Raw genomic sequence first — 13,819 nt, 5'->3', positions numbered from 1 at the left:
AAAGGAATCAAATATTCAAGTAAAAATAAAGTTCTTTCCCATCCACTTGTAAGCTTCAATTTTAGAAATGACCAAGGAACTCAAACGTTCAAGTAAATATAAAGTTATCTCTCCCTCTATCTAAGCTTCCAATTTACTGATCACTTGTATTTCATGATTCAACCTGACCTTGTTAGTCAAGTTGCCTTGATGGGTTTCAACATAAATCACAATAATCACTTAAAAGAAATTTCATTGCTCAAACAAAAACGAGCAATTTCATCAATATGTACACAACTTTCATCAACCCATATAACACATGGTGACAACTTATGTGCACAACAAACACATTCATTATTATCATTATAATTGGTTATTGCCCTAAACACATTATCAACTAGTGATAAGGAAAAATGAAAGTTACATTTCCTTTAGCTATATTAACATTCATAGTGTAAAAAATACCATCATTCCAAAACGGACTCAATTCAAGAGCCCAGCCACTTCCATAGACAAGTTAAACAACCTTTCAAAAAGTTTCCTTTTTTGTCCCCTTTCTAATTTGTCCAAGTACTCAAATGTTTTTTTGTCCTGCATTTTGAGTCACAGTCCTAGTTAAAAAAGAGGTTTGTCAAATCCAAAGCTGAATCCAACTCTCAACTCTATGGAGAAATTAGCAAGTAATTAGAGACAACATATATTCTGTAGGGGATGAAAAAGGGATCCTCTTCGTTTGAGGGTCGTCCATCCGAAATTCCTTGTTAACTCAGCACGTCAACTAGAACTGGAAAGAAGTCGAAATTTTGGTTATTTTTCCGAAATGTTTAATAGTTTTCAGTTATCTCAAGGTATGCCTGACTTTGCAGCTTACCAAGCGAAGTGCATGGAACTCTTTATTCAAGGTATCTAAGTTGAATTTTATTTTCCACTACTTTTTCCAGAATTATATTGAAGAAACCCTGCCAGGCCTAATTCTGGCTGCCAAATACAACAAAAAGCCATAGGTTCATTCAGAATAATACACTGTCAAATGTGGCTAGAAAATAAAGTAACAGAACCTGTAATATCTTCCACTGCCTCTGGTTTATTTGAGAACTCGACTGCCATCCACTCAAATGCTTTGCCTTTTACACTGAACAAAAATTATAAAAACGAAAGCCATAAAAAACAGTATTGTTCCATTCAAAACAAGTGATCCATTTTTCAAAATAAACAGACGCATAAAAATGGATCACCTGTTCAGGTACCTATTGATGAGAGAGTGGCCTTACTGAAATTCGTTAAGAAAACAAATACTCAAAGCAGTTTACTCCAATGGTTGGTGTATGGTGATGTTATCAATTCTATTATGCCTATCCTCCCAGTCAGATCCGATAAAGTTGATTTGCAGACCTTTATCCTTGTAGGCCAAGGAAATGGGCCCTCCATGGGCACCACCCATTTTATCATCGGGCTCGCCTAAAATAGTCACAATCTCTTGCCCATCCATATTCAATCTGAAATTAAACCAATAAAAACTGTAATTAGTTGAAAAGGCGTGTTTTGTACATAAGAATATTAAGAAAAAACTATTGTGAGTTACTCTTCCTTATTATGCGGACCTTCTCACATTTTGAATAATTTAGTATCTATCTTCTAATTCATTCAACTAAATAGAACAAAATTCTTTGATTACATTTAGCGACGTTTCTTTCTATCTCATTATTATTTTTTTTGCCCCACAAATGTAAATCAGAAATCATTGTTAAAGCAATTAAATACTCTCTAGGTTCATGTTAGTGCACCAGGCCAAAATAATTACATTATATTTTATTTATTAATCCCATTTAAGCACACTAAGGTTGTTGTGTTAATTAGTGAAGTGCCTCAATTTATGCACATGATTAACAATTATTAGCATAGGTTAAATTACATTCCATCTATCATGGTGGTTAAGAGTGAGTTAACTCCCGTCCTAATTAAGGATGATTATGAGTTCAACTCTTTTTTCTTGGGCATGTCGTCTTTTGATTCATGAAACCAAAAGGTCTATATACTTGTAAAATTGTCTTTGTATTTATGATCCAGTATATTGAAAACTGAAATTCTTTATTCATTTTCCTAGCTTTGGATTAGTTCATAGGCATTAGGTCTTAAAAGATTTGTTGTGTATATCACAAATTCTGACAATCATGCCAATCCATGCCTTTGCAAAATATTTGCTGATGCTAGCAGAAAAACCAGAAAGACAGTAAAGTCCCTCCTCTTGACAAATGAAGTTCATGCATCATGGGGTGTTTTAATATTTTACTCATCATACATCATACTCCGGTCATCAAGAAAACCTGAATTCAAATATTTCCTTAAATATACAGAGATTCATAAAGACAGATAGTTTCGCTTCCACACAAATAATGTAAAACATATTTTGTACAAAAAGCTTAACTGCAATCTAAAAGAGTTGAACTGGTTTGAACAGCGCAACCCACTTTAGTGTACTTACTTGTATGCATTCATACATGGGAATGACTCAATACAACAAATCACAGCTCCCACGTACAATTATCTGAGTTAAGATAAATCATGGAACATTAAAGTTTTATATTTAATATTTTAAACTACTGTTATACACTCAAAAGTTTCAACATGCTTGCAGATTGGAACCATTTGTCAATGCGCCATTTGTATTTCCCTTGAGTGATCTAAACTCTTGTATGCAGTACAATCTAATCCAGAAACTGCATACAAGATTTGAATGAAATTGTGGAAATCTGTTAGCTTTAATCTAAACTCTAATTAAGATCTCAGGTTATGCCTTGATCTATCATCATTTTCAAATGAGGTTCCTCTCCAAGCCATCTTCCTTCAAGTCTCCACCTTAATATTTGTTCTTTCTGGTTTAGCCCAAACCAGGCAGGACTCAACATCTGTTCACACACCATTATATGAGACTGGCTTTTTGGGGATAAGTTCTCAATTGAGTAACTCAGTTTAAAATATCGATCAATAATTTCATTTGTCTTTTACCATGTAACCAGCGGAATAGACAAAATATTTTTGAAAATGCAATCTATGCTGCATTGCCCGCTGAGTCCCTTCAACACTTTTTTAACCAAATCAGCACGTAGAATAAGTTAAAAATTAAACCTCGAGGAAAATTTTTTTACTGCACATCTTATGGCATTGGATTTCTAGAAAACTCAACACTCGTGCACCAGGACCACCAAGAGCTTTTTAGCATGCATTGTATGGTACCAAACTTGTACAAAACTTACAATTGTGGGCCAGGACCCCCAAGAGCTTTTTAATATGCATCAAATGGCACCATGCTTCTGCAAAATTCAACAATTGTGGACCAGGATCAACCAGATTATTCTAATTCCAATCATATTGCATATATAAACCTTTTGCAAACATTTTTAATCCTTAAGGGTCATCCCTTGTGATGTCCCCAACTCAAGCAATGAAGCTTAATGGTGCATTGGCTGTCCTTTCCTTGGATTACCCAAGAGGAAGAGGACGTAGAGCACTATTGGGTAAGTGCTGGAGTCTCTCCTATGGCTTGTATTCTATTCCATTCTTAAGCTGTGGGCACATCATTTTATGCAACTTAAGTGACTCCTAGCCTAAAGACTTAAGTTGTCCACCTCTTAAGTTTAAAGACTCCTTGAATTTGAATAGAAGTTTCTTGTTTGAAACTTATTATTCCAAGCTGTTTGCTGATTTGCAGCATTTAAATTCATGATAATTTTAGTTTGTATGTGTGTGGATTGAGAGGGAGAGTCCCTCTACATCAATCTACCAATCAATTTTATAGCTATAGAGCATTGTGAGAGGTCCGACTTGATAATTTATCTACGACACCTATTACCATGCATAGCAACTAACACAGATTCAGAGCTTACTTCATAACTTATACTCTGTTCACTCATAATCTATTTACCAGCTTTACAAACACACTTTCACTATTAAATTATTGAACTTTACTTTTCTGCAATTATGATCTCTTGGATCCCAACATTGTTGTATAAAGTTTATTTTTTACTTGAATTTTGATTTTTGAGTAAGGTGCAACTACAATAATGTTTAAAGTTCAAACATTATGTTGTCAGTATTTTGCTGGACCAGTTGTTATCTGAGTAAAAGTCCCTGAATATCTTCTTCTTTTCCCAAGTGCCTTCTTGATGTAGGCCATTCAGTGGAAACTCTTACAAAACTATTATGTTGCTTATGCTAATTCTCTGAGTTTTAATTCTGATTCATTTGAAAGTTGCCAATATTTTCGCTTTTGATAACAACCCTTTATTACCAATTCATCACCCATCTCATCTTTTTCTCATAACAGCTAGTCAGATAACCCTCAAATTTCTTGATACTATATGTATTCCTTGCACCAGGGAATCTTTTCTGAAGACTATCTACCACCTCTATGCTCATTTTCTAATAAAAGTTCTGAATTTTTATGTCATATTACTAGAAATTTTGCTCAATTTTTTTTCGAAAATTATAGGTTGAAAAATCCATTTAAAAAACCATTGTCTATCATTCAAAAGGTCTAATTCATTCCCAAGTAACTGCCTCAGTCCTTCCATAGTTTTAGACTCGTTTATATGAACTTAGTATATAAATTATTCATGGTGGTCCTATAATGTTTATGTTGTTAAAAATGCCATAAAATCAACAGGCTTGAATAATTTCTCATCTACCATGATTATCTCCCTAGAATTGAATTACCTATTCACGTGTTTGTTTCTCCATTTTTCTTCTTCTAAGAGTTTCCATTTATACATATACCGTCATCCACTGCCATCCCCATCTCTAATCCTTGAAACATCATGGAACATAGTTTTTCTTGATAATCTGACAACCAGAGATTACGTCATTATTGAGAACAGTCATTATGTACTTGGATTTGCAGAGTCAAGTGAACTGTTTAGAAAGAAAAGAAACACAAATAACAAACAAGTGAAAAAAAAACAAAAAACAATGCGTTAAACCACATTTGACTTTGAGAAACCCAGATAGGAAGAAAACTTTAGAAGAAGAAGGAATTCCTCCTCATGCCACTATCTCCTTGAGCTATTACCACTTTATTACCTTCTTCAGTCCTATACATATGGATATTCTTTACATAAACAGCATGCCCTGACACCGAAGCAAGTTCTCCAATTTACAACATGTCTTATTCAAACTTCACACTCCAGCTCTCTTAACACACTCAAGTCTATTAGCAATCCAAATCTCATTCAACCAACCTCAATACGATAACCCCTTAAGAATATTAAGCATTTACACACTTCTAGAAGCTTCACAAGGAAGTTGGAATAACTAAAGAAGGGAAGAGACATTAAATGTAGGTGTTTCTCTAGCTGTTTGTTCTCATCTGACTAAACCGCTGCATTATGTAGTTAGCAAAAAAGAAAAACAACCGCATTACTCAAATGTCAAAAATGTAATTGTTCTGACATATTTCACAAAAACCTTTAAGAGATCATTGATTATTGCAACGAATACCTACTTAGTGCAAAATGATCATTAGTACCTGTTTTCCAACTTACATTTTGATCTTCTTCAAAATAGGACCTTACTTAGCATACTTTGTGATCCAATTCAGATCACCTTCCACAGAAACTTAGGAACTCATAAGGTGAGGAAATTTCTTCCCCACTTCTTTCTTGGGATAAGACTAAGCGTTGCTTTGCAATTGTCCTTTCAACCCAATTTGCCAGCTTTTTTTTGCACTTCTCTTCTTAGTGCTTTCTTCCTTCTCTTGTAAAGTGTCTCTGTCCAGCTCCTGTTGGCTATTTACAGCAAGATCCTTAATGTAAGGTGGCAAAATAACTTCTCCATCTAGCCTAGAATGCTCAAAGAGACATAAGTTCTCAAGATTCGGAACAAAATAAATCTTCATACAAGAAGACAAATCTAATTTAAAAGCATTCTTGTCCACTTGTTCTATAATCTCAAATAGACAATAGCTAAGTGGCTTCAACTTCTTAGCTTTTACCTTTAGTTTTTCATTTTTCAGGTAGAGCCATACTCTCTTCTCAACATGGAAGTAATGCTCAACACAATGCTGGTTGTGTCTTGCTTTGTACTTTAATTGAGACTGCCTTAACCTTATTTGCACTTGGAAGTGTATTTGCCTTGTCTTCTCAATGAATCTGTCAGCTTTGTAAACTTTTGAGTCTGCCATTTCTTGCTTCTTTTGTGGCTGTCCTATAATAAGAACAAAAAGACTTGAGAATATGTGATCAAAACCTGTTTCAAAAGGAAATTTGTTACTAGAAGAATGAACTGCCTTGTTATAAGAATGTTGGATATGTCAAAAATTCACATCCCAAGACTTATCCTGTTATACACTGTAAAGAGATGTAAAGGTACTAATGCCCTGCTAACCACCTCAGTTTGCCCATCCATCTATTTGTAGATGGAAAGTTATGAACCTCTTCAATTTAGTGTCCATCTTTTCCCATAATGCAGTCTACAAACTACCAGAAAATTAGGAATTCCCATTTGAAATGATGGAACTTAGTAAATCAAAGGTGAATCCAAATATTAGTGAGAAATAACTTTGCTGCATTGTTTCCCTTAAAGAGTTTTCTTACAAGGAATAAGTATGTACATTTTGCTAAACCAGTTTACAACAACAAGCAAGCAATCATTGTCCATCCTTTGAAAAAAGTAGCCCTCTTACAGAATCCATAGAAATGTATTCCCATGGACTAGAACAAACCGGCAATGACATTGAACCCAACTTTTTATTGCTAGACTTAGTTGTTTACATGATACACATCCCATTGTATATTATGCACTGTTGACTTGCATGTTGTCCAACAGAAGTACCTTTGCAAATCTGCTACCATCTTTGTCAAACCAAAATGATCTGCAACTTTTGAACTACGATCTCTTATCAATCAAATCCTTCCCTCCTTAGGCACACAAAACTTACCCAACTTATATAGCATTCCCTATCAGAAATAGTAATCCTCTTTAGACTCAAACCTTGCAATTTTTGAGTTCTTGACTGCTGAATGCTTCCCTGAGATTTGTATCATGCTCATATTCTTCTACATATTCCTCTTACCAACTTGTTAGTTAGACGTTTTTTGCATCTAATAACTAAATGAAATTGTCACTAGAAACCAATCAAATTTTAATAATGTGTTTGCTGAAGTTCTGACTGGAATTACAAACATTGGAGAGGTTGGTATCTGCATAAATAATGGTTTCTTTACCCAATAAATAATCCTTCTACTTTTTCACCACTTGAACAAGAGCATATTATTCCTTATCATATGTGCAATATTTCAAAATTATTCCATGAAATAATTCTAAATGATAGTATTTGGGCTTACCTCCTCCTAATAGGACAACCACCATAATTATATTCGTTTCCACCTCAAATGATTAGTGTAAGTTAGGCAATGGTGTTTTCGTGATATTATGCTTCTATTCAAAAAATGCATCTATTATTCCTTAGCCAAGTAAAAGACTTACCACCTGCCATAATAGAATGTCATGTCCCTTTTTCTAAAAATAACACTTTCTAAGTCCCCATTGGCCAAAAATAGTAAGTCAACTATGATAGGATACAATGGGAAAGATTATTTAATTAATATTCATGATCTCCCCTTTCTAAAATCAGCACTTCTATTTTTAGTAAGCTCAGCTTTCCAAAAATAGTAAATAAGGACATTTGGATAAGACTGGCAAATAATATCTTTTTGGGTGATTTAATCAAATCAACAATAATGATTTATCATCAAAGATATTATTTTGAATTTTCAACTCAAGTGATGGTGTGGGTTTTAGGAAAGTCTTATTTTAGCAACATTTTGAATTCCATTGCCGTTTGATATTTGTTGGCAAATGGCAAGTTTCCTTGGGAGTTGTAGGAGATTGGAGACACTTGGAAAGAGGAACTTTCCTTTACTTAGGAATGGGATTTTTGGCACTCATTTTGGTTTGAGTTTGAATTCTGAAAGTGATTTCATATATGCATGGAATTGGCTTCATTTGGATTCATTCCATCTTATCATTTCAACAAGGTTTGTTGTTCTTCTTTAGAGGCTGAGAAACCATTGAAGGAGTGATCTTCCAGGCTGATAAACCAGGGGGATAGAGGCTTGCAGGCAGTGTGTTTATAAGTCTCCAGTAGCAATCAGATCCAGGGGTTGCAGTTGTGCTTCAAAGAGACTTTTTGTGTGTTGTTTTTGACAAGGGTTGTAATAAATAGTGTGTTGTAGTTCCTTAGTTTATTTTCAGATTTGTATTGCTGGTAATAACAGTGTATATTGATGTTCTTGACTGTGTTAGACATTTATTTCATGCATCTTTCTATTGTGGGAAGTATGAGAAGTTTGGAGAGTATTTTGGAATCTGTAGTGGATCTGTGAAGCATTGAGCTCCATTTCTGGAGTCTGTTTTGTAATGCTTCATGGCAGATTTGTAGTCTGTCACAAACATATATTTGCATGCTGTTGTAATGCCAAAATTTCTGTAGAATCTTCTTCTTACGTTTTATAAGGGTTTTAAGTGTTTATAAGTCCATTGGTGCAATTTTCCGCATATCCGATTTCACCGTTTGGTTGCAAATCATAAATCTGAGTTGGGTTATTAGAATTTTGTAAATCTGATATAAAATTGCTGCAAGGGTTATTACATAGAATGTAAAAACACTGCTATAGTGAGAAAGATTTGATGAATTCCTTGAATACAAAATTGCACACATTAAGTTCCTAGTCTCCGTCACATTGGAAGGCTTGGGCCAGATCAGAACAGCCTTCACTTTAGCCAGTTCAATTATCAACACTCCATTGCCAACCACATGCCCCATATAAGTAAAGAAATTGTTGTGTAAATTCACGTTTCATATTATTTAATAACAACCTCTTCTCCTTCAATATCAGATATTGCAGAGAAATCGGCATTCCTTCATTTCCATTATGGGTTTGATTTATACATGAAGGAGAAGAATAACCGTGCATTCACGTTAATGGTTTGATTTATATATGAAGGAGAAGAATAACCGTGCATTCACGTTTTCTACATTGGAACTAGGTCTAGTTGTAATAAGCACCCAATACTTACCAGTAAATCTTGTTACAATAAGCACCCCCTTATTACCATTCAACAGTACATGGGTATGATAGATATAATTTAACTGGAATTCAAACTAGTTACACACATATTCTACTTAGAAGATCTTTCATTAGATTTTAATAGACATGTCCAGAAGCTTAGAATTGAGCCTCTTGTAATAAGCATCCCTTACTTATGACTAAGTCTTGTCGTCATGAAAACACTTCCCAGTTACCAACATTATATGGGTATAATAAATACAAAATTTTAACCAGAGCCCATCATAGTGATTTATCAAGTAAATCTTCACTAGATTCAAAAAGGATCTAGTTATAATAAGCAACCCCGGATTATAACGGTATCTCATCAAAATAATCACCTACTTACTACACAACCTACATATGTACATTTGTCTTGTAAGTTTAACCAACGCAAAAGAGTAGATAATTAGCTGGGATTATGTCTATCAGATTGGAACCGCGTCTCTTTGTAATAAGTCAAAGACTACTCATTAAATCTCATTGTTCTAAGCAACACCTACAACCCACTCAACGATAAAATGGGTGCAACACATACAAAATTCCTAGCTCATACTGACTACATATTCAAAATAGAAGGTGGTTAGATTGGATTCAGGCAGGCAATATTCCACGATTGGAACTAGTTCTCCTTGTATTAAGAATACCTTACATACAACTCAATTATACACCGGTATAATAAGGGCAGGTCTCCATGCAGCTGCTTAGCTTATTTTGGCTAGCAGCTGCTGCTCAAATTTTTTAGCAGCAATTTGTGGAGCTGGTGGCCCATGAAAGTTAGATTTTGCTGCTTATGAAAACAAACAGTTATTTTAAATTATATTTTTAATATAATCTTTAATAATAATGAATTTTCATCTAAATTTTAGAGAAAAAAATGGAAACATAAAAAGAGGGAAAGAAAATTGTGGAGCCACTTGTCATTTTTCTCAATAAGCAGTTGCTGCTTATTTTTAGCCCCCTTTTTTTCCAAAGCTTATTTTTATGTTTTAAGCAGTGGCTGCTACACGAAAATAGGAAAAGATTCTAATTTATCCTTTCGCCTTAATTAAAAATTTCCATGGGAACACTTCAATTGCTTAATTTTAAGCAGATTTTACATTTAAGCAGCAGCATGGGGACATGGGGTAAGAAAAATAAAAATGGTAATACCCAAATCAATAGGCAACCATACATGGTTATAACACTAAAAAATAAAGTTATATTACCCAAAACCAACAGATAGCCATGCATGCTTCATAACGCGAAAAAAAGAAGATAATTATACTAAGAAAATCATGATAGCCAAACTAGGGTATAACATGGAAAAAAAGAATCATAATGTCAGAAATTAACCTATAACTAAACATGGGTATAATATGAAAAAAGAATAATTACACTATTTCCAGAAATGAATTGTGATTAGAAATGTTTTGATTAGATAAAAGGACAAAAATGAGGGTCCCCGTCTTTTAGAAAAGCCTAATGGCAAATGTCAAAATAGGTCTCCAAGAAAAAGACCACCAAAAAGATCATTACTAACACAAACAGCACACAACACAGAAAAGAACCTGTCGCCAAAACCGAACACCAAGACACCCAACACAAATTACCTGGAGGGAGAATGGCACAATCCCTAAAGATTGAGATCTGCCTCCCTTTCCTCAGATAGATGGCGTGGAGCATCCTTGAAAGAATCGGTGTCGCTACAGGAACCACGAATGGATATTTTCTTCCCCTTGTTTCTTTTAGTTCTGGTAATCTCTTCCTCAAGAATTATAATGCTGGAAGCAGTATTCTGCAAGTGCACGCATTGTAGCTTATATTGAGGACATTGGCCACCGATCCTTCCAAACCCTTGATCTTTCTTTTGAGAATGACTATCTTGTTTGCATAACGTTGATTATTTTATGGTTGAAGTAGCAGGTAGTACAAGGATAATGTTTATAACATTGCTAGCCTTTTCTTTACCAGCTCCACTCAATTGATCTTTCTTCTGAGAAAAGCAATCTTGTTTGCATAATGTTGATTATTTTCTGGTTAAAGTAGCAGGTAGTACAAGGATAGTGTTTATTACTAATTTTTCTGTAAACATTACTAACCTTTTCTTTACCAGCTCCACACAATTGGTCATCCTCCTCATCTCCGGTTCCTTTCGCTCCTCATTGTTGTGCTTTTGAGAGGGTTCTCAGTCTTGTTCTTGTCTTTTTTAGGATGGGCCTCTTTTCTGTTCACTTCAGCAGTAGTGGCCTTGTTTATCTTCTCCTTCCCACTGTGATCCAGGGAAGGTCTGCTAGTACACAAACTAACATCATCATCCGACACGACCTTCTCAGTTTTAGAAGGCACGTACAACTCATCCTTATTTCCACTTGAGTCAACAACATTGACATCTTCAGCAGGGGGCAGCAATGTAGGAGGACTTTCTAGAAGTAATGGAGCTCTCACCAACTATCTGCGTGGGTTCCTGGGTTTTAGTCCTGCCAACAACCACATTACTCTTCTTTTGGCTTTACAGTCAATTTCACTCTTGCCAACAAGATCAGGACCGGGGTCAGGAGACAAGACATGCTAGGGGTTCTTTTCAAACCCTGCTGCAGCTTAGGACTTTTCAGTGGTGAACCCAGGGGTGGATTTCGGACTATTTCAGTGATTAGAAATGTTGATGGAAACAAAGTAAACATAATTATTTCCAAAAACATTTACACTCATACTCAAAGATTGTCAGGGGTATAACATAAAAAATTATTAATCAACCCAAATCAACAGATACTCAAACATATGTCTTAACAGATTTTTTTACCTTTTCCTAATTCTAACATAAGCGGGCATTGAATACAATGCAGTGATATCATTACGTGGCTTGAATTTTTATATTTGTCCGAACACAAACACTTTTGAAATAGGGAAAAAATAAAAATTAAAATAGGAATTAAAATTCAATCACCTGATGCCAAGAGGCAATTCAGCCTTGCAGACCGAAAACCCATGAATGCCATTGTATACATGAATTGCCTGCAATATAGAATCTTCAAAGCAGAAGGACATGCCCAGGGGCTTGTAATTGTGGTACTCACATGCTGCTCTTTTGTGTAGAGCTGGATAGGCTTTGATTTCTGGGGTGGGACTAATTCCTCTTCCTTGGCTTGTAGATGTTGTGTTGGCAATATGAGTTACAAAAGAACTGACCTCTCCTTGGCTTTGCTTGCATCCCAACAAGTTATTGATTGGGAACGATTCAGATTTACTGGTACTTCCCTCCATTTACTCTTGTAAAATCCAACGGAGTAGTAGATAGATATCGTTTATTAGAATGAATTGCCTCCACAATGTTAATTAGTTCTTTAATGGAGTAAGCTTAATAATGGAGTAAGCTTAAAAATGGTAGATAAACCAAAAGAGATTTTATTGGCTAAAGGCCCAATTTAGACAAGCACACACCCACGCACCTGCCATGAGCAGCGAGATTTTACCACAAAGATTACTACGGACTCACCTGTAAGTTCTATTTCTCAGAATTTACAGTATAGTCAAATTGTGAAGAGGAAAAAACACTACTTCACTTCAATTGGAATAAAAATCTCTTTGTATGTAAGATTAGTTAATTAAATTGGTATTTGTAAAGATGCACTAAATTCTTTTGCACAAAAAAAAAGCGAGGGAGTGAACATTCCGAAAAGGGCTTCAAACCCTAGAGCGCCTCAACCCACCGCGCAGAACAGAAACAACGAAATATAAACATTGCTATATATTCCATTAAAAACTTATTATATTATTATATTTCTATCAAAGTATTGACTAAAGTAAAAAAAAAATATTAAGATTATTATTATTATATTATCATATCATTATATTTCTATTTAATATTCGTTAGAAAAAGTAAATTCTATATAAGACACTTTCAATTCCTCATATTTTATAGATTATTTAGACTATTTGAGTAATATTTGTTCTATCATTATCTTGAAAAAAAAGTGAATTTTATTAGAGACACTTCAATCCCTCATAATTAATACTATTATTTTTAATCTATTATTATACTACTATTGTATAGATTATCTAATATGGATTAATGGGGGAGATTTGATGATGCTGAGATGAATTGAGATAATTACAAAGTTAACTCATTCCATGATAGAGAGACAAAATTGATTGATCAATTAAACTCAAAGTGAATGAGAGTTAGAGGTGGAAGTGAATATAAAATTAAAAAATAATTATAAATTTTTTTTTAATTTTTCATGCATATAAGTGCCACAAACATGTCGAACTAAATGTTTCAAGTTTTTATAACGTACATTTTTGCATCCATATTTGAATATAATATGTCTTTGATGAACAAAGATTAAAAAAATAAAAGATTATAGATTATAATATAAATTATTTAATAAAGGTCTAATTTGAAATGATGTTCAAAGTAAAAAAAATTGGTTATACAAAGCACAAAGCACAAAAGATGGAAGGCAAATATGAGTGTGCGCTAGCAGGTTCTTCAACATCAAGCAATGGGGAGGTGGAATTCATCCACATCCCCGAATGCAGGTGCGACTACCCACAGTCAACAATGGAGCAATTGTGGAGGAAGACATCATACGCGCTATCATTGGCAACAAGGTCTTGAAAGGATCACACATCCACAATGTCAAAATTATGGAGTGTTTCGTATATAACATAGCACGGACATCCGATGACTATGAAATGACAGTGACAAAGAAAGCCATTAGATGATTGGTTGCTTCCAACCTGTGTGAGCCTGCATT

General features: G+C 34.5%; 1 protein-coding gene across 3 annotated transcripts; it reads right to left on the bottom strand.

Moving 5' to 3' along the window:
* Positions 1–967: 967 nt before the first annotated feature.
* LOC131873297 (uncharacterized) lies at positions 968–12,735 on the bottom strand. Of its 3 annotated transcripts, none has more exons than XR_009371279.1 (3): positions 12,007–12,735; positions 1,227–1,475; positions 968–1,111 (listed from the first exon to the last, which is right to left on the bottom strand). XR_009371279.1 is itself a non-coding variant. In XM_059216285.1 (2 exons), exons 1-2 carry the CDS (start codon positions 12,321–12,323, stop codon positions 1,286–1,288), a joined length of 507 nt encoding a protein of 168 aa, XP_059072268.1. In that variant the 5' UTR covers positions 12,324–12,735; the 3' UTR covers positions 968–1,285. The 3 variants fall into 3 exon arrangements, 1 of the variants encoding a protein (XP_059072268.1); XR_009371278.1 differs by having other exon boundaries at positions 1,215–1,475; positions 12,007–12,734; XM_059216285.1 differs by having other exon boundaries at positions 968–1,475.
* Positions 12,736–13,819: the final 1,084 nt, after the last annotated feature.

Source organism: Cryptomeria japonica, unplaced genomic scaffold (assembly GCF_030272615.1).
Source record: "Cryptomeria japonica unplaced genomic scaffold, Sugi_1.0 HiC_scaffold_1419, whole genome shotgun sequence".
NCBI lineage: Eukaryota > Viridiplantae > Streptophyta > Pinopsida > Cupressales > Cupressaceae > Cryptomeria > Cryptomeria japonica.
The sequence above is the reverse complement of the archived record's forward strand: the minus strand, read 5'-3'. Positions and strand labels throughout refer to the sequence as shown.